General features: G+C 43.3%; 1 protein-coding gene across 1 annotated transcript in view; it reads left to right on the top strand.

The window, feature by feature from the left end:
• Positions 1 to 21,419, top strand: part of LOC132898050 (integrin alpha-X-like) — a 267,909-nt gene that overhangs the window by 120,781 nt on the left and 125,709 nt on the right. Inside the window, exons 12-14 of the mRNA XM_060939420.1 lie at positions 2,061 to 2,191; positions 2,369 to 2,524; positions 15,810 to 16,004. Of these exons, the coding sequence (XP_060795403.1) occupies positions 2,061 to 2,191; positions 2,369 to 2,524; positions 15,810 to 16,004 (482 nt within the window). The remainder of the gene's footprint in view (positions 1 to 2,060; positions 2,192 to 2,368; positions 2,525 to 15,809; positions 16,005 to 21,419) is intronic.

Below are 21,419 nucleotides of genomic sequence, written 5' to 3'. Positions count from 1 at the left end.
CTGCTGATGGGGTTATCAAAATGTGCAAAGAACTGGTTCAGGGTGTCAGAAAGCATAGCGTCATGGCTGGTCAGCAAGGTGCTACTTTTGTAGTCCATTATGGCTTTAATACCTCTCCACAGGCTGCAGGGGTTGTTGTTTTCAAAGTGGCCCTCAGTGCGCTGCTGGTATCTGCACTTGGCATTTTTAGTGGTCTTCTTCCATTCTCTCTGGGCATTACTGTAAGCCAGCTTGTCCCCTGGCCTGTAGGCAGTGTCCTGTGCCCTGAGCAGAGACCGCACATTCCTGCCAAACCAGGGCTTTTGGTTTGGGAACAACTTGATGGTCTTGGTGGTTAACATGGTGTCTGTGCAGAAGGCTATGTAAGCTAAAACAGATGAGCTGTATTCCTCCAAGTCTGTATTCTGTGCAAACAACTCCCAGTCTGTATTTTCAAAACAGTCCTGCAGCAATGAAGTGGATTCTTCACTCCAGACTTGGATGGCTTTAACAGTTGGTCATGTTTTGCAGATTAGAGGTCTGTAAGATGGAATCATTTCCAGTGCATTGTGGTCAGATAGGCCAAGGTGTGGGGATGGGGCAGCTTTATAAGCTCCTGGAATATTGGTGTAAACCTGATCCAGAATATTCTTGTCTCTGGTTGGGAAATGTACATCATTGTGCAATTTGGGCATTACAGTCTTTAAAGCCGCGTGAATAAAATCTCCTGCTTCAATCACTGTTCCCTCTGGCTGTGCATTCAGCTGGCTATTAATGGCATCATGCAGCTCCTCCAGAGCTAACTTGGCATTAGTCTGTGGTGGAATGTAAACAGCCATGATTAAAATGGAAGTAAACTCTCTCAGCATATAGAAAGGTCTGCATTTCAAAGCCAGATAGCAATGTGACCTAATAATATCTGTAGATGTGCACCAGTTATTATTGATGTATATGCACACTCCTCCACCTTTGCTCTTACCAGAGTCATCAATTCTGTCTGCTCGGTAAACAGAGTGGCCTGCTAGCTTGATAGCCGTGTTGGGGATCGTGCTATCCCACCAAGTCTCTGTGATTTATCATCACACAGCTATCCATGCAGTGAGTGGTAATCCTCTGTCATATTTTGTCCATCTTATTGATGACTCATAGGGAGTTGGTGAGGAGGAGACTCGGCAGGAATGGTCTGTGTGGGTTAGCCCGTAGCCTAGCTCGTATGCCAGTTCTTTTGCCTTGTTTTTGCTTCCTTTCCTTACACCACCTCCAACGCCTCATGGGTGGGATAATTGTTATTCCGCTGGGCTTTTCAGTATGCAGAATCTCCAGTGGGATAGAGTACAGGCTTTCAGAGGTGTAATCCTGACACAGATCTCCGATTTTAAGTAGTTTGGTTCATCCATAATATAGACATCCGCTGAGTGCTTGAGCATACTGAACAAGTAAACATAACACACATACAAAAATGCTGCTGTATAACTGAGAGCCTCTCATGGTTACCAGAGGACCAGCCCCCCACTGTAACCCTAGCTATGTAATAGGCAAGAGGCCGAGGGCTACAGAAACAGAGACTGGCGCCACCTAATGTGCCATATGGTGCGGGAAGGACTTTAGACTTAGATAACCAAGAGCCCCGAGCCACTGCGTCTGTCCGCACTGCCATTGGGACATAAGCGATATGATAATATTGCATGTTATCGAACCAAACGAATGAAACCTGCTAGAAGGGAATAGAATACATGTTTTTATTACATGGCAAAAGTGGCCTGTATGTACAATAATTCCTGGTATTTCACTCAGATGATGTCACTCCTAGTATATTCCCACTGACTTTGTCAAAATGGCAAACCGGTTCAAAATTAAGATTCTTTTGATTAACTTGCATTTTTTTTGTGGCTGTGTCTATATAATAAGAATATTACACAGTGGTGTGAAGATAAGAAGGTTGTCTTCTCATGTTGAAAAATATTTCACTCATTCACTGTACTCACTTGTGAAATATACATTCACCACTCAAAAATATATATTTTTGTGTATTGTTATATATAAAAAAATAAAACTCCTGACTACTTGTCCTGTGCTCACAGGTTATTCCATGACAGTAGCAAAAGTAAGCAGCATGCTCTACTACATCATCCAGGGAGCTCCAAGAAATGAGCACAAGGGGAAAGTGATCATATCAGGCAGTGGAGACTCTAAGATACTGTCTTCTCCTGAGGTGATTTTTATTTAGTTATAGCGCCTTTATACAAACAGACTGCATTGTGGTGCATCATGGAGTGAATGTGCCTCACAGCTCTGGCACACCGTGTTCAGTCACCATTGATGTGAGATGTGAATGACTGACTGTTCTCACATGAAATTCAGACCCAGTCACTTTTTTTTCCCTCCCCAGCCTCAAATTGGTGGCTATTATGGTGCTGAGTTATGTGTGGTGGACTTGGATTCAAACGGCTTCACAGACCTCCTTCTTGTTTCTGCTCCACTGCATCATGAGGGGGATCATGAAGGAAAAGTCTTCATCTACTCTTTTATGACATCTATGTCCCAGGTAAAGAGCAAATACGACACAATTCTCAACATGTTATTGAAAACGCCAGTTCCATCTTAAATGAAGTTGCAGATATAATATTGCACCAGAGGGTATTTATTAGTGTGAGTAGTGTGACATCTTTGAATTGGCTAAATTAAAAGTAAACTTAAATTAGATCAGTATACAACCCCAAATCAGAAAATGTTGGGACAGTATGGAAAATGCAAATTAAAAAAGAAAGCAATGATTTCTAAATTTACTTTGACTTGTATTTTATTACAGACAGTATGAACCCAAAATATTGTGTTGTCTGTCAACTTCTTTTCATTTGTTAATATACATCCATTCCTGCCTTGCAGGTCTGCAACACATTACAAAAAAAAAGCTGGTATGGGCGAAATTTAGAGCTAGTAATGAGGTAAAATAATTAAATAATGACGTGAGTGGAAACAGGTGATTGTAATCATGATTTGGTACAAAATCAGTATCCAGGCCTTTGCTCCTCAAAGCCTTGTCTTTGAGGAGCAAAGATAAGCTGAGGATTTCCAGTTTGTCAACAAATGCATGAGAAAATTCAATAATTTTTAAAAACAATGCTCCTCAAAGAAATATATGAAGGGATTTGGATATTTCACCCTTTGTGATGCATATCATTAAACAATTCAAGGAATCTGGAGGAAATTTGGTGTGTAAAGGGCAAGGGTGCAAGCCTAAGCTGAACATCTGTGATCTCCAATCCCTCAGACGGCACTGCATCAAGAACCGTCATTCATCTATAGCTGATATAACCACATGGGCTTGGGATTACTTTGGCAAACCTTTGTCAAGCACTACAATATGGAGTTACATCCACAAATGCCACTTAAAACTTTACTGTGCAAAAAGGAAGCCTTACATTAACTGTGTCCAGAAACACGGTCAGCTTTTCTGGGCTCAGAGGCATCTGGGGTGGGCCATCACTAATGGAAATGTGTATTATGGTCATACTAATCAGTATTCCAGGTCTTTTTTTTTGGAAGAATTGGACACCATGTGGCCAAAGATGAAAAGTATCATCCAGACTGATTATTAATCAGCAACAAGTTCAAAAGCCAGGGTTTGTTATGGTATGGGGTTGTCTCAGTGCCCTTGGCAAAGGTAACTTACACTTCTGTGATGGTTCAGCATTAATGCAGAAATGTCCATTGAGATTTTGGAGTAACAGATGCTGCCTTCAAGATGGCACCTTTTCTAAGGATATTTAAACAAGACAATGCAAAACCACATTCTGCACACATTACAAAAGCATAGCTGTGAAAGATGTTGTCTGTCCCCAGTAGAGAATGTGTGGAGAATTTTGAAATGCAAAATGACAACGATGACCCCATACTGTTGCACACCTTAAGACCTGTTTGTAGGAAGGATGGGACAAAATAACACCTGAAACACTTCATCACTTTGTCTTCAGCCCCTAAACATATGTTAAGTGTTGTGAGAAGGAATGGCAAATGCTTTAGTGTCCCAACTTGTTTTGAAACAAGAATCAAAACTGATGTGTTGAGTTTGGGGAAAAAAAACCCCAAAACATTATTTGATGTTTTACCTCATGAATTTAATGTCCTGTTATATTGTTTTGAGTGTAATACAGGTCAAATGATATTTACAAATCATTGTTTTCAGTTTTAATTTCAATTTCAGACTATCCCAGCTTTTTCTGATTTGGTATTGTAGTAAATCTGCTTTTAGTTATTAACCTATCTTGTTTGGGAGTTCTTCACCCTTGAAAGTGTCAAATGTTGTATATGCCTCATTTTCAGAGTTTGTGTGTGGCAATTCGGATGGGTGGGTGGAGCACAGAAGGACGGCAGGCCAGAACTGAGTTCCCAAAAACTCTTATTTTGCACTTTTCAGTGTAGTATTCACTCTCCCAGCCACACATGCACACACACAAGTCGTCTGGTCGGGGAGAGAGCTCTCTTCCTCTGCTCTCTCTCCTTATATAGGGCGCGGTCACTGGGGAAGACACACAAATACACGTTAACTGACATCAGGTGCAGTGATTCTGCCACTTACCTTCCCTGACTCCGCCCTCCGGTCACAGACCGACACTTGACCACGCCCCCGCCGCCCGACTCAGGCCGGGCGGCCATCCGGCCTGCAGCCGACCCCCCCCCCCCCATGGGAGAGGAAGTCCGCCACGACCATCTGCGCCCCCGGCCTGTGGATCACCTTGAAGTTAAAAGGCTGGAGTGCCAGATACCAATGGGTGATCCGCGCGTTGGCATCCTTCATGCGGTGGAGCCACTGGAGGGGCGTGTGGTCCGAACAGAGGGTGAAGGGGTGTCCCAGCAGGTACAGTAGTAGCAGAGGGTGAGGACCGCCCACTTGATGGCTAGGCACTCTCTCGATGGTGCTGTAGTGCCCCTCACGCACCAACAGCTTTCTGCTGATATACAGCACTGGATGGTCCTCCCCCTCCACCTCCTGGGACAAAACAGCCCCCAGCCCGACGCATCCGTCTGCAACATAAAGGGGAGAGAAAAGTCAGGGGAGTGTAACAGTGGCCCCCCACACAGTGCAGCCTTTACCTCCAAGAAAGCCCTCTGGCATTGCTCCGTCCACTGGACCAGATCTGGTGGCCCCTTTTTAGTGAGATCAGTCAGCAGGCTGGTGATGTCCGAATAATTAGGTATAAACCTACGATAGTAGCCAGCCAGCCCCAGGAACTGTCTCACCCCCTTTTTGGTCTTGGGCAGGCCACAATCGCTGCTGTCTTGTTAATTTGGGGACGCACCTGCCCATTGCCCAAGTGGAAGCCCAGATACCGTACTTCCACCCACCCAATCGCACACTTCTTCGGGTTGGCCGTGAGACCCGCTCGCCTCAGTGACCTAAGGACGGCCCTTAGGTGTTCTAAATGCCGCGGCCAGTCATTACTATAGATTATGATATCATCTAAGTACGCGGCTGCATAAGTGGCGTGGGGGCGGAGGACCCTGTCCATAAGCCGCTGGAACGTAGCGGGCGCCCCAAACATCCCAAAAGGAAGTGTAACAAACTGGTGTAAGCTAAATGGTGTGGAAAAGGCCGTTTTTTTCTCGGGATAGTGGAGTCAAGGGGATCTGCCGTCCTGCCGTTGGAACAGCCGCCAAATGGTCCTCCGCCAGCTCGATGGCCTGATCCAGCGACACCGGGCAATGGCACTGGACCCACTCCGCGGTCCCTTTGGGTAGTCAGGTGATGAACTGTTCCAGTACCACCAGATCGAGGATTCCTGTGGCGTCACGGTTGTCAGCCCTCAGCTACCGCCAGCAGGCGTCCTGGAATTGCTGGCCAAATGCGAATGGCCGGCCGAATTCCTCCAGGTGCAGAGCGCGGAAGCGCTGTCAGTGTTGTTCGGGGATGTGCCCCACATGCTGGAGGATGGCCCGGCGGAGGTCTGCATAGACCAGCTGGCTGTCGGCGGGGAGCTGTAGTGCAGCCAGCTGCGCCTCGCCCATTAACAGGGGGAGGAGGCGTGCCGCGCGCTGTTCCACGGGCCAGCCCTAGGCCTCTGTTGCCTGCTCAAACACTATGTTCAGACTGCAACCTGAAACGACCCATATCCGATTTGTTGTGAAATCCGATTTTTTTGTTAGGCCGTTCACATTACCAATTATATGAGACTTGTATGCGATCTCCAATATGAACGGAAAACGACCCAAAAGTGTCCCGCATGCGCAAATTGACACGTAATAAGCACATCTACGTAATACGTAAACAAAAAAAAAGCGCACTCTTCATGTTTAATGATTTCTTTTTTGTTTGTTTGTTTAATTATCTGGTTAGTGTTAAAGTGTGAGGTCTTGTGTGTGTTTTTGTTTCTGAACTGAAATGAAAACGTGTAGCCTGGTAACGAGGGTTGACTCCTAAATATGTCTCCAATTTCTATATAAGTGCACTACATGTTACTAGGAAGTAATGGATTTTTAAACTATAGTGCACTCGAGCTTCAATAGGCAGTCATTTGGGATACGGCCGCTGTATTGCCAAACTCTTAATTCTGGCTTAATAATTTGCACATATTTATTTTGTCATTAATAAACTTTTTCTACATTTTTATAAATATTTATTTAGATTGTTTATAGCCAGCTGAATTCTGCAACTTCTCTCAGTGCTGGCTCAAGGTGCATAAACACCAGTGCAGTTTGCTATGGAGATGAGGCGAGACCTGGCAATGTAGTTTGTGGCGGCGGCGGAACTCACACAATAATCTGATTAATGTGGGCAGCAGACTAATGAGACCGAAGGTGTCAAATTACTGGAAATTTCCAGAACAATCTTATAATCTTGTAATACAGGATGGTTTAAGTTATAAATCAGTTATAGAAACTTTTATTTAATCAGGCTAACAGGTCAACATCCAGGTCCCTACCAAATCCACCATTAGCTTGATCAATTCTATAAAAGTCTATTTAAATTCTGAAAACTGTACAAATTTTTTTCCACCAAAGAGGCGGGATTAGCCAACGCAGAATAGTGACGTTTGTCTCTTGTTGATGACGTGTAGGTCACATGAATGCGACCTGTCCGGTCAGACTGCAGTCGCATGTGAAAATAACGGATATGCATCGGATTTAGGACCACATATCCAAGCGGCCTGGGTCGCATGTGAAAAAATCGGATCTGTGTCGTTCAGATTGTCAATAACAAATTGGATACAGGTCGCATATGGGCAAAAAAAAAAAAAAAACGGATATGGGTCGTTTCAGGGTGCAGTCTGAACGTAGTCAAAGAGCGTGAGGAAGGCCTCGGGGTCGTCGTGCGGGCCCATCTTCGTTAGGATGAGGTGGGGAGGGCCCACGGTGGTGGACCCTGCCGACGCGAGGAGGTGCTGGAACGCCTGATGATCTTCCTGCTGCACCAGCACCAGGGCCTCGAACCTTTGCTCCTGCTCCTTCCGGAGGGCGACTAGTGCCTGGTGCTGGCTCTGCTGGGCCATGGGGAGGGCGTGGACCAGGTCCGCGAAGGGGGAGGACTCCATGGGGCTGTTCTTCTCTGTGCTCCGATCCCGGGTTTCGGCACGAGTGTGGCAATTCGGATGGGTGGGGGGAGCACGGAAGGATGGCAGGCCAGAACGGAGTTCCCAAAAACTATTTTGCACTTTACAGCATAGTATTCACTCTCCCAGCCACACACGCGCACACACAAGTTGTCTGGTTGGGGAGAGAGCTCTCTTCCTCTGCTCTCTCTCTCCCCCCTTATATAGGGTGCGGTCACTGGGGAAGACACACAAACACATGTTAACTGACATCAGGTGCAGTGATTCTGCCACTTACCTTCCCTGACTCCACCCTCCGGTCACAGACCGACGCTTGACCACGCCCCCGTTGCCACAGTATGTTTAATCATCTTGAGCCACTAAAATCTCATCACAATCGCTAAGAACATCTCTAGCTCCCCATTGGTGGAATGATCACCTGACCACCTTCAAGCACAGACTGAAGACTCACCTCTCCCCTGCCCGCTGTGTACCGTCTAACCTGGGGTTAGTTATTGGCGTTTTATATTTTTCTCTATTTAGTTGTACCTTTTCAGTTCATTTGTATGGTTGGTTTGTTTCCCTGGCTGTTTACTGAGTTTTGATACTTCAACAAAATATTACACTAAGTATTATTCTGTCACTTGTTCAGTTGGCTCTAGAACAGACCTGGGCATTTTATGGCCCGCGGACCGCATCCGGCCCTTTGGTTCATTCTGACTGGCCCGCGCAAGGTTAATTAGAAATTACAAAATAAATGTATTTTCTAATTTTACCCCATGCATGTACTGAATGTGCATTGCTTTTATTTTGAAGTTGTGTTCAACAAAAACGCAATGCGCGGGACATGAACATGACATGAAATCCCACGAAACCTAATCCCGCGATAACTACTTCCGTAATTTGTCCAGACCAACCACAAACTTGTACGTCATCCTTCAAACGGTCCAGCCAATCACAGTGTGACGTCACCAGCAGGCGCCGGAGCCTGAGCCAATCTGTAGATCTGATACCTACATCGAATCAACGTTGTTGGGAGCAGATCACAAGAAGACTTTAGCCCCCAAAATGTCCGCAAAAAGAAGGTAGATGCCGAATGCAGGGCTTTCAACAAAACATGGACTGCTAAGTATTTATTTACTGAAGTCAGAGATAAAGCCCTGTGTTTAGTTTGCGGAGAGCAGATCGCCGTGTTCAAAGACTACAATTTGAGTCGGCATTACCAGATGAAGCACGCTGAGAAATACCGAAACTTGACTGATGCTGAAACAACGCGGACATCGGAAGCTTTGCTGGCTAAGCTAGAAAAGCAGCAAGGCTTTTTTACCCAGCATCACACATCCAGGGATGCAGCAACCAAGACCAGCTTTGTGCTTTCCCACAAAATCACTAAAAACAGTAAGCCATTCTCAGAGGAGGAATTTGTGAAAGAGTGCTTGGTGGACTTGGTGCTTGATATTTGGAGTAGAAAGACAATATTGTGATTTCTTTATTGTGTTTTGGGGTGAATGTGATGGGGGGGGGAAGGTACAAATGTTCACATTTTGATAACCATTGTTTTGGGAAATTTCAGAAACACTTTTATTGCCAGGTATGTGAACACACGCGAGGAATTTGACTCCGGTTCCACTTAGCTTTCATAGTACAACAGATAAAAGCGTATACACAAAAACAAAACCAAGGACTGGTGCAATCATAGGGAATACAGAGAGAGTAACTGCAGTGATCTTCAGGGTAGAGGTCTGCGCGGGTCGGATTTTTCAGTCCCGCTCCCGCCCGCATTGTGCAGTCACGCTCCCGCCCGCAAAGAATTATGATTTTCAGTCCCGCTCCCGCCTGCCATATTTTGTCCTGCTCCCGCCCGCAAATCCTGCATGATGCAGACGTTCGCGTTATTTCTCAGGAAAGTTCTTATCTTGACAGCGTGATGGTGCCCTGCCCCCTACTTTGAGTGGATTTGAGCATAAATATCTACAGCTCACGTTCATTATTTACCTTGTTTCTGAATTCAGCATGTAGTGTCTCTAATAATGTGCTGTCAAGCGATTAAAATATTTAATCGCGAATCGCACATTATCACATGAGAAACCATTGTAATTCTCTGATCAGCATAAAAAAGTGAATGGGCTTGCTTTGTACCAATGGTGTTTTTTTTATTGCAAAGCAGAGCTAGCAAGAGGGAGTGAACTTCACTCTTCTTCCACTTCACTCAGTGAAGTGATTTACTGCTTGAGTTAGTCTACAACTTTAATCAGAGAGACAGGTTACACAGTGACGGTAGGCTTGACATGCTTTATTATAATATATAGTACACTATTATATTAACTTTAAGTTGTTCGTTGATAAATATTGCATTGAATCTGATCTTTACTGTTTTCATCTCACTTAACACACTTTGTACTTTTACACTTTTTCTGCCTGTTGATGCGTCACGCTGTCCAATCAGAGGCGGCCAAATTTGCATATTACAGGAAGGATTTCTGGGATAGCATTGAGTTTACAGATGCTGTCTTCTTAAAACTGAATAAATATTTAAAAAGAGCCAAATGAGCCAGTCTTTTGAATGGCTCTTTTCAAAGAACGGATCACAAAGATGTGGATCCCATCAAAGAGCCATAAATCCCATCTCTACTAGTTTCAAAAGCTTATGAAAAACCTACATCATGTGTCAGAGCGTTAATCTCACGATAAAAAAAATAAATAAATAAAAAAAATTAAAAACCCATCGCCGTTAAAATTGAGTCAAGTTAACGCAATAACGCGACATTTTTTACAGCACTAATAAAAGACAGGCAAGCACGTAATTCCAAGTGGAAATTTGGTATATTTATTGTTCAGCCATATAAAACATTAGGCTAACCCAGTTTACATTTGTTAAGCATTTTTAACTATAATATCCTATAGAATATCCTATAAGCATAGCATATATAAAATGTTATAACAAAACAGTCCTAGCCTACAACAAAAAAACAGTATAGGCTACTGTAGACATTATAGGGCTATGGTTGCACATTTCAAAAACTATTTGGGCTTGAGCCTCCGTGCAAGTGTTAAACTCAATATAACATAGCTGACCTTGTTTGAATATAAGAAAAACAAGAAAATCAAACGCAGGTAAACGAAACAACTAAGCCTATTGCTTAGGATATCAGGTTCTTTGAACAGCTATGGAGAAACAGCAAATTGTTCACTGTTGAGGGCTTCAACATACTGCGCCTTTCCTCCAGTATGCGACCACATATGCTGAACGTGCGCTCTGATGGTACGCTGGAACCTGGAATGGCCAGTACATGCCATGCCAGTTTGGCAAGTGTGGGAAAGTCATAGCAGTGATTTTTCCACCACAGCAGGATATCTTTAGATTGGTGTGATTCGGATCCAATGAGTTTCACTTTCAGATAATCATCAATCTCGGAGTTTACAGACTTCGATTCAGCACCCGTAGCACCGACATCCTCCCATTCCTCAAACTCACGAAAAGTGACCTTTTTAGGTGGAGGTGGCTCCGCGCTTTCATCAGTTTGGACATCAAACCCCAACTCCTCGGTCATCTCTTTCACAGCTTCTGTTACGTATTGTCTTTCATTTGCATTGATCATCTTAAGATGATGCAGCTTTGGAGTAAGGAAAGTTGCTACTTTATACAGCATGTCAATTCCATTTGGGACAAGGTGACTTGGTGACAGCAGTGCGTCTAGGCGTTGCGCACACGCAGATGCGATGACAGGTCTGATGTACTGATTTATGGCCGTTGTATGTCAGAACCTTTTGGCACTTATCACAGCAAGCAAAGGGCAGCTGATTTCCATCCGTGTCGTACACAAGTGAGAACGACTTCCAAATGTCCGATTTCAGGACTCTTGACTTTAACGGTAAATGTACCTCTTTTTAAACCAGCACTTACTTTTGAAGCACTGTGAGATTCAGTAAAGGAGCTCTGCTCTTCTGCCATGATCAGAGATCTCAAACATGGAAGAGGAAAAGAATCAAGAAACGAACGAGAGATATTTATCCTCTCCTGGATTAGAATCAGAATTCTGATGACCAGCTCATCTAAGGTGTCATTGAGGCATCATGTTAGTGTGGGTCACTGGAGGCTGGGTGTGAACAGCGAGTCATTAGAGTGATCAAAGGATTTCCCGTTAGGGTGATCAATGGCAAATTTAAGATGCCATTCCTCACTCAATCTGGCAATCTGACTCTCTCTGCAAATTTAGGCATCTTAAAATGTTATTAATGCCAAATAAGATATCCAGCACAAATATGATTGAAATAAAATTTATAAATTTGTCTAACACGTTTTTAGTTAGCGGGACTGCAGCTTATCACCGCTCCCGCCCGCGCCGCATATGTGCACTCCCGCCTGCGCGTGCATGTGCACTTCCGGTCCCGCTCGCACCTGCAATGAGCTTTCAAAATCTGTCCCGCGCCGCACTGCTTTGCGGTGGGTCCCGCGAGTCCCGCGGGACTCCCGCAGGAGTGCAGGGCTCTACTTCAGGGGAAGATTGTTGCCCCAGCAACAACCTTGACCAAGGCAGTGCTGGCTGAGAGAGCCGAAGATAGGATTGGAATTTGTTTAGACTTGAACGGGCAGACATGACTCTTTTGCAGACTACCCCGCTCATCCATTCTGGTCACTAAAATGATCCATTTCTCTCTGCAAAGCAGTCAACCTCTCCAAGATCGATTCCACATTGCGATTCAAGTTCTGAATAGCCACAGTCTGAGTGCCAACAGCTCTGCCCACTGCTTCAATCATATCGGGCAGCTTTATGGGGCTTTGAACAGCCGTCACCATTTTTTGACTTCCTAGATACACCAGGGCAATGCCTAATCCAATCAGCAAAAGTCCTGTGATCATAGTTCCGAATAGGTAAATATCCTCAATGTCCTCCACAGAAAGAACCGCCAGGCACACGACACGCCACTTCTCCCAAGCGTCCCTCATATATCTGGCTGTCAACGTTCCGGCAGGACAGGCTGGTTCCCCCGAACCCAGGCTTCTCATCGAGAAGATTGTGTCAATTGCGTGAAGAGACCAGTTTATCAAATCCATGACTATCAAATTTGATTGAATAAATGACATTTTTTGTAAGGCAACCTCGTTTTTTCCATACTCTTACCAGTCTTAGCAGCTTGTAAAAACAAATGTTATTTACTGCTTTATATAAAGAAATACAATTATGCAGAGTTTAGTTCAGCCTTTTGACCAAAAGGCTGAACTAAACTCTGCATAATATTAATTGTATTTCTTTATATAAAGCAGTAAATAACATTTGTTATTTGTCTTGCGGCCCTCCACAAAATTTCTGTTTCTCATGTGGCCCCATGGAAAAAAAAATAATTGCCCACCCCTGCTCTAGAACTTTCTTGTCTAGAAGTTCAGCACTTTGTGTACCTGACTTGTGCACTTGTACCATATGTCACTCTGGATAAGAATGTCTGCTAAATGCCATGTAATGTAATAACAGGACATCCTCAAATGGTCTGAATTTACCCCATCCTGGGCCAAAGTCTCCTTCATGTTTAAACAGTCACAATGTTTAGTATAAAACGCCTAATTTTTCTATGGAATTCAATGTTCACACCACTGTTTGAAAGGTTTAAAAAAAAATAATAAAATCACAATTTGCCAAAAGGAAAGAAAGAGTAAGTTAACCTGTGTAACCCCTTTTTAAACGGGTTACAGTCATACAGCACAGTACAGGCTACTTAGAGTTACAATAAATAATGGCGCAACAGGATCCTGAATTCTCAGCGGTGGAATGATGAGCTGGCTGAGATTCCTGATACCATAAATTTACAAGTGCAGTAGAGATAATAAATCTAAAGAATGATAAATTTAATAGCGCAGTGCCTCCACTGCGAAAATACTACACTTACTTTTGAAGCTAGTGTATGGTGTATTTTCCTCAGAATTTAAAATAAATAGTGTACGAGTGCATTAAACCAGTGGTGAATGCAAAGCTAATAGCCTATCTGCAGTGTGTAAATGTCAGCACATTCAAATAGTTTAAAAAAAATGAGCAGCCAATACACCCAAGATATAATTAAATAATAAATGATTGATATTTATTAATAAACAATAATAGCAATAGAAAATATTGATAAATGCTTCCCCGAGAAGCGAGGAATAAATTGACCAAAGTTAGTAAAACAAAACAAAACCTGAGAGAGAGAGGAGTGTAAACAGTTTTCACTCAAAGCATTAAATGGAGTCTCTCGCTCAAGATTAAATAGACAAGTCAGGTTAACAAGACAAGTAGGCAAAAACAAACACGTTAAAAAAGTTGGCTAATAAATGGCTGCAGCCCTACAGATATCAAACCTTAAGTCATCATTATGTGGGTTAAGACAGAGATTTAACCAAAATGCCCATCAAAACCGCACGAGCTACATAAACAGTGGGGCGGGGGGGATATAAGTATCAAATCAACAAACAAGAGCGCTGTTGGGGCCCGTTGGTGCACTAGTTTGCAACTCCCTGAGCTGCAGGCAAGACAGCAACCGCTGCAATGCCCATCCACTCACCGGTCGAGGCGGTAATGTGTGTGTGGTGGTATCAGTGCAAGTGTAAATTCACATTACTCACAAACCGATTGAACAGATTGGAAGGCTCCCTGCAGTCCCGAGAGGCAGTACCCTTGGCTGGTCTCCTAGCCAGGTGTTAGCCCCAGCAGTAGCTCTCTGGTGGGCCCAGCACCAAAGAAACGAGAGGAGTCTTTGGGGGAACGACAATCCTCAGCAGTGATGTAGAGCTAACAGTCAGCTAAGCGCCAGTGGTGTAGCAGTAACTTATGCTAGCTAGCCAGCTAACCCCAGTAGCTAACAGCAGGACAACTAGGTTAACCTTACCACTTCAAAACGCAAAAAAGGGGAACAAACAGCAAGGAGTCCCTTAGAATGATCACCGACTTACACAGGTAGAAGTTACAAGCTATAAAGTCTCCCCAAACCAGTACTCTCACACTGCAGAAAACGGGATCCTCTCTCTTCCAGGGCTTGACACAGACTCACGTGAGCATCTCTCACGAGGTGATAGAATGTTGAGAGGGCTCACAATTTCGCAGGCATTAATGATGTACAAATTATTGGCTGATAAAATTCAAATAAAAATACAGAGAACAAATAAATATGATTGGTCTGAATTTACAGTAGGTTATAACAGCAGTGAAAATATTCTAAACCACAAGGCATTATGATAGGGTTAATTAACATAGAAAATAGGTCAGTCCAATATAGGAGTATAAAATACAGTATTTTAGAGGACCTTACACTTGTCTTTAGCAGAGTCAGAAATTTTCAAGATTCAAGAAATTTAGATAGAATAGACTGTCATTGCACAATTTTACAACGAAATTGCTGCTCCCATGTCCAAATTTCAGAGATTGTCAGCCCATCCATATACAAGTATACATTAAGGTTGAAGTAACATTTCTCTAAGAACAGTGGCACAAGACAAAATACAAGACAAAGAACAAACATAAAACCAGTATAAGTCATATCTTCATTATACCATGTATATTGTTTAAAAATAGACATTTCCTCATAAAATTTTAAATAACTATTTAGAAGGTTAAATAATCTTTGGCCACCAAAAAATTCAATACAATCTGATAGGACTTCCTAAAATAGTATAGCCTGATCCCATGCTAGCCCAGTGTCTTCTCTACTCCAAAACGTATCATATATTGTGTAAAATAGCTATATCACCATATAAGCCAATGTTCAGGCCAGTGTTTAGAGCATTAAGACATCTTGAACCATCAAAATATGTAGAAACCAGACTCCTTAAAATGGTATAACTTGGTTCCAGGAGAATCCAGGTTGGTCCCAATAATCTGGACACTGCTTGCATCTACTGCTTTAATGCCATGGCCCCCCAAAGTACAGAAAGAACTTTTACACTAGTGTATTTTGTAGCTTCACTAAAGACTGACAGAGCACAGGACCCTATACACAGTACATGCATTAGGGACCTGTAAATTAATTTTGTAAAGGAAATATAAATTCCAAACAAATAATTGACTAAAAAGTACAGTAAACATTAATAAACTTAATCAAGTCAAATATTAACTTAGTTCAGGTTATTTCTATAAACTGCATCAGTTCTCTTAGGTACTCTCATGTAGCTTTATAAAGAAAACTTGCTGGTATGGTATTGCAAGCATCTCCTGGAAACTTGAGCTGTCATACTTGTTTCTTTTATGTTATAGGTAATACCAGAAAATTTCCAGTTTGTTTTGCTGAAAAGTGGGCTGTTAATGTTACATTCTTTCATAATGCAAACATTTTTCTTTACAGGTGAATTACATACAGGCAGTGAAAGGAATTCCAGGACAATTGGGGAGGTTTGGCCTGACCTTGGCAAGCCCTGGAGATCTAAATGGGGACAGTCTGGTGGATGTAGTGATAGGAGCACCTTTAGAGGAGAATCATGAGGGCAGCATCTACATCTTTAATGGAAGGAAAGAAGACATTTCCCCCACCTTCTCACAGGTCAGAAAGAAGCAAGTGTAGAACTTCCTATTATGATTACATTTTCAATAATGAAATTGTATTGTATTAAAAAGCAAGTTGAACTTTATCAATGCCTATAGACCCTTTTCAGTCACGTGACCTTCATAAACGCGACCACCATTTTGGACATGTAGCGGACTTCGGCTCAAATTGGTTTGAATGCGAGGAAGGCGACAAACTGAGAACATACAAGAAAAAGGAGCGAGATGCAGAAAACACCTTCGCTATCCAGCGACGTAGGGCATTTACAGGGCGAGCAGAGGGAGAAACAGTAACGACACATTAGCAACGCCGTACAGAAATAACGGTTTATGGCACAGACCCTTTCGGTTCTCGCTCATCTAGCTGCTACAATGACTGCTTAGACTGCAAAAATAATACCTAACACATTTAAGTATCCGTCGTAAAGACGTGAAACTCGTCGAGTGACGAGTGTTCATTGATAAGCTAACACAATCTAAAAGTAGACATGCCATCACACTGCCCTGGTGCTGTGTACAGTTTACCTTCTATGGTTTGTGCACTCACTATTTGCCATTACTTTCTCCAACCGTTGTTACAGATTACAGGGAACCGCCTGGATTTAAGAGACAAATACATGTTCCTCTTGTTTTGAACACTTATTTGTAGGCAGTGCTTAATTTGTAAAGTGGGAGGTCCCGGAGCGCAGAGGATGAGCAGCTCCGGTGCGGAAAAAAAGAGGGGGGGCGCGGCATGGAGCTGCGCTTCTGGGCATGTTTTGTAATAACACTGCAAATTAAGTTCATCTGCAGATATTTTGTGGATGTCATTTCATGAGAGAAAATCACCAACAAGACATATCAAAATCAGACATTAACACTAAATAAACTTGCATTTTTTTATTTAATTATTTGGTTGTTTTTTTTTTTGTTACATAGTCAAAAGAGGTGTCGGATCACCGGATCCAGTGTAAATAGCTGCCGGAGCCAACGCCCGAGGTTCCGGAGCGCGCTCCGGCTTGCTCCCCTTCAAATTAAGCGCTGTTTGTAGGACACTGCCTCTGATCTGTCCTACAGTCTACCAACAGCAAAGGAACAACGCTAGCTAATGTCGTTAGCTAATAGCTACTACAGAAGAACAAAGAGGTTACAATGGGTTATTTTAGCCTATTTGGTTACACACTCGCCGCCACAGAATGTTAACAGCAATGTAATGCCTTTTCTGGCTAATTTTATTCGTCTTACCTCCAACAAAGTGGTCACTACACAAGCACTGGTATGCCGCTATCCATCTTCTCCGTCGGTCAGTATCTACCGGGATCCGATAAAATGATAACCCTTGCCTTGTTTGTTGATTGTTACTACATCCAGGTGCACAACAATATAGTGGCATGATGGAAGTCTTGATGAAAATAAACACTTTCTTTGCTGCCGTTGCTCAATGCTGGCTGTGGTAAACTACTGGTAGTACATGTCCAAAATGGCGGCCGCGTTTGTCGTGACGTCACGTGAAAAGGGTCCATAGTAGCATCTCACATCTTGTTTAATTTTGACTTGGAAATTTTTTTACTTTTTTTCTTAGTCATTGATTAGCTTGTTTCTATGTTTAGATGACATTTTGTAATAGGTCCTAAGCACCCAAAACACTCTTATATACACAAAAAAAAACTGAATTAAATGTAACCAAATTTGAGTCATTTCTTGGCTGGGTCAGTATATAACAGAACACACACTGGGGTCATATGCTTCTGGGTTATGTGTAACCCAAAACTTTGATCATCATGTAGCCTGTGGAACTGAGACCAACACAGGACAATTACTTCTTTGGGTTTCTTTTATTGTGAAGGGCGATCAGGTTTGTTGAGTACGAACTGACAGAAGGCCCAACCAGTGGTTTTCTTACCCAAAAATATGGTGGGGAAAAAAAACAAACAAAAAAAACCCCCAAATATAATTATACAATAATACGGCAGTGGGCTTAGGTGCACTGACAAAGAAAACAAAGCAAAAATGTAAATGTACATTCCCCACATAATATGGCATTATTCTGAAATGTACAATTAATTTTTTTTTTACATTTACATTCCAAAATACAGACTCCAATAAATGTGGGTTTCACCGGGGAGCGCACAACTTCAGACTCTTGACACACAGATGTCTAAGTGCAATAAAACAATAAACAGCTGTCTCCTTTCATCAATAACTATGTACATTAGCATAGGTATGGCTTTATGCATGTTAACAATATCTGGAAACACGGGAGGTCAGCTGTTTCACCGGATCTCCCGACATCCAACGTCAATCTCGTCTATGTCAATCTCGTCTATAACATCATCCGGTTACAAGATGAACATAGCCATAATTTGACCATTGTACATCATGTTTCCACCAGTTTTCATAATATTTACCTCTGTTTCACACGATGCACAATCAGTGCTCGCTACCACACTGCTCTCCCAACAGCTCCAGAAACAAAAAAGAAAAACTCAAGATGCAATGGGTGCCCAAACTGCATGTGTACGCAACACTGCCACCTGGGGGCTGAAATGAAAAACTACAAAAAGACCTTGAGTCCTTTTGCACAATGCACAATCAGTGCTCGCTACCATGCTACTCTCCCAACAGCTCCCAAAACAAAAAAGAAAAATCCAAGATGCAATGGGCGCCCAAACTGCACATATGTGCAACACTGCCACCTGGGGGCTGAAATGAAAAACTACAAAAGGACCTTCCATCAACAAACAAATGAACATATGCACAAGAAACATTAAAAATCACCCTTTTTAACCCGGTGCGAGCTAGGGGTGTTGCATAAAATTTACCACCTGGCTACATTCTCCCTTGCAATAAATCAGTGCCCCTAATGATTACACAACCTGAATGGGCCTAATTGCTCCCTGCAAGGCCTTCTCAAATAGAGCACCACCCAAGCTTGCTAATACCTGTCAAACCATTTCTGTACTGGCCGTTACTGCATTACACATGGACTTTGGCAAGTTGAAAGGGTTTGAATGAAACCCTGCTGTCACTCTTTTGCTTCTCCTGGGAGCAGGTTTTGGCACACAGGGCCTTAAGTACTTTTCACCAACACCACTTGTTCCTGTTGGAGGTTCGACACGGACTGCTTCATCTGGAAGAACAGTATCTGCTTTCACATGCAAATCATCACCATACTCACTCTCATGATCACTTGGCTCTGTCTCATGAGTTTTCATACCATTACAACCTGGCTCAGTTTCTGTAGCCATACCAAATTCTGCATTCCCTTGTAATGGTACATCAACTCCCTCTGCTACAGGGTAATTGGTGACCTTTTCCACCACTACAAAATCAGGCTCAGTGGACTCAGAAATGTCTTCAGCTACAGGCTGATGTCTAGTAGGCACTCTTGGCTTAGCTCTGGGTCTAGGAAGAGGGGTTGCACCTGGGCACAACTCTGTTCTATGGACTCTCTTAATGGGCCCTCCATCCAAAGGCTCTACAGTGTATGTTGTCCCCTGAACATCAACAACCTGGTAGACTATAGGACTCCATGCATCTTGAATCTTATTTCTCTCTAGAGGTCTGTGACTCAAATAGACAAGCTGACCAATGCCTACAGGGGGACAAAACACCTTTTGTAAAGCAATTCTCTCAGCTGCTTTCTGTTCTGAATACTCCCTAGCTCACTCAGTCTTTCCTGATGAGCAAATAACCAGTCCTGTTTTCTGTCAGAAACCTGCTCATGCCCCAACAATGCATCCACAGGAAGATGTGGCTGTGCCCCAAACAGAAAAATAGGGTGAATACCCTGTAGTGGAGTGTGGTGTGACAAGCATAAACTACCTCAGGGAGATACTCAGGCCACAGTTTCTTTTTGGTGGGTGGGAGGGTCCTTAGTAGATCATGGAGTGTCCTGTTATACCTTTCACACTGAGCATTTCCCTGTGGCCGGTAAGGGGTTGTGCTTATCCTTTTAACACCACAGAGCTTGCACAGTTCAGCTATAACTTCACTCTCAAAATTACAGCCTTGATCAGAGTGTAGCCTCTCAGGCACCCCATACTTCATGAACCACTCCTTTAATAACACTTTTGCTGTTGTCAGCTTTCTGGTCCCTGGTAGGATATGCTTGAGGGAATTTGGTAAACAGATCAGTAATTACTAAGACATTTTCACATCCATCTGATGTGAACACTAACACTGTAAAATCTACAGCAATGACCTCCAGGGGTCAAGAGGCTAGAAAGGCCTTAACTGGAAGGTCGGCCTTAGGCTGGGCATCTTGGTTAAGACACATGGTTCACAGTTCTTAACCCAGTTCTCTACATCATACATGCCAACCCAAAAACACCCCCCTCTCTCAGTAGATTCAGTGTGCTCAATGCCCTGATGTCCCATATTGTTGTGCACACTTTCCATGACCTGGTCTTTCAGACAAGCAGGCAAAAGTAGCTGCCAACATTCACCAACTGGTGAGCTGGTTTTAACCCTGTACAGCAGCCCTTCTCTCTTATGAATGCAACTCCACTGTTCCAGTAGCCATTTAAGTGGTTTGGACAAGACAGCTCTATTTTTGGCTCGGCCTCTTATTTTGATCCCAAAACCACATGAACTCCGAGTGGGGTCATTCTTCTGGAAGTCTGCCAGCTCCTCCCATGTATAATGTGGGAATACAAAGGTGTTTCCTTGTATGTCACTCTGCTCAAAAGAACCTGATTCTTGAGCACGCATCTGTCTGACTTTATAACACTCAAGACCCTTAAAGAAAAGGTCTGGCTCCAAAGTGGTTCCTCTCCACACAAAATTACAAAAGGTGTGACAATTCTCAAACTCAGTCAGATGTAGTTTCAGGCTCCCCTGCAAACTCCTGCCTAGAAAGGACGTCTGCGGCAGCATTATTACACCCAGGGTGATACTTCACCTCAAAATCAAACACTGGCAGCTGGGCCACCTAACACTGTTCTATGGCACCCAACTTAGCTGTCTGGAGGTGACAGAGAGGATTGTTATCCGTAAGTACCACAAACTTTGATCCAAGCAAATAACCCATGAATTTTTCAGCGATTGTCCATTATAGGGTAAGTAACTCCAGCTTCATGCTACTATAATTTAGGTCGTTCTTCTCAGCCTGCGACTTGCAGAAGTTATGACTTGCTTGGTGTCTCCTTGCTGCTGATACAATACTGCACTTAAGCCATGCTGGCTGGCGTCTGTCTCAACTATGAAGTCAGCAAAGCCCAAAATGGGGGCAGAGATAAGCTTGTCCTTTAACTGTTCAAAAGCCTAACTGCACACAGGAGTCCATATTGACTTGAATGCCTGATTAGCCTTAGCTAACTTCCCCTCATGTAGACAGTGGTTGACGAGGTCATGCAGCAGCCCAGCAAGCTGTGAGAAATCCTGGATGAACCTCCTGTAATAACTACAGAATCCTAAAAAGGATCTAAGCTCT

This window comes from Neoarius graeffei, chromosome 14 (genome assembly GCF_027579695.1).
Source record: "Neoarius graeffei isolate fNeoGra1 chromosome 14, fNeoGra1.pri, whole genome shotgun sequence".
Taxonomy (NCBI): Eukaryota; Metazoa; Chordata; class Actinopteri; order Siluriformes; family Ariidae; genus Neoarius; species Neoarius graeffei.
This window is presented reverse-complemented; position numbering and strand designations above follow the sequence as displayed.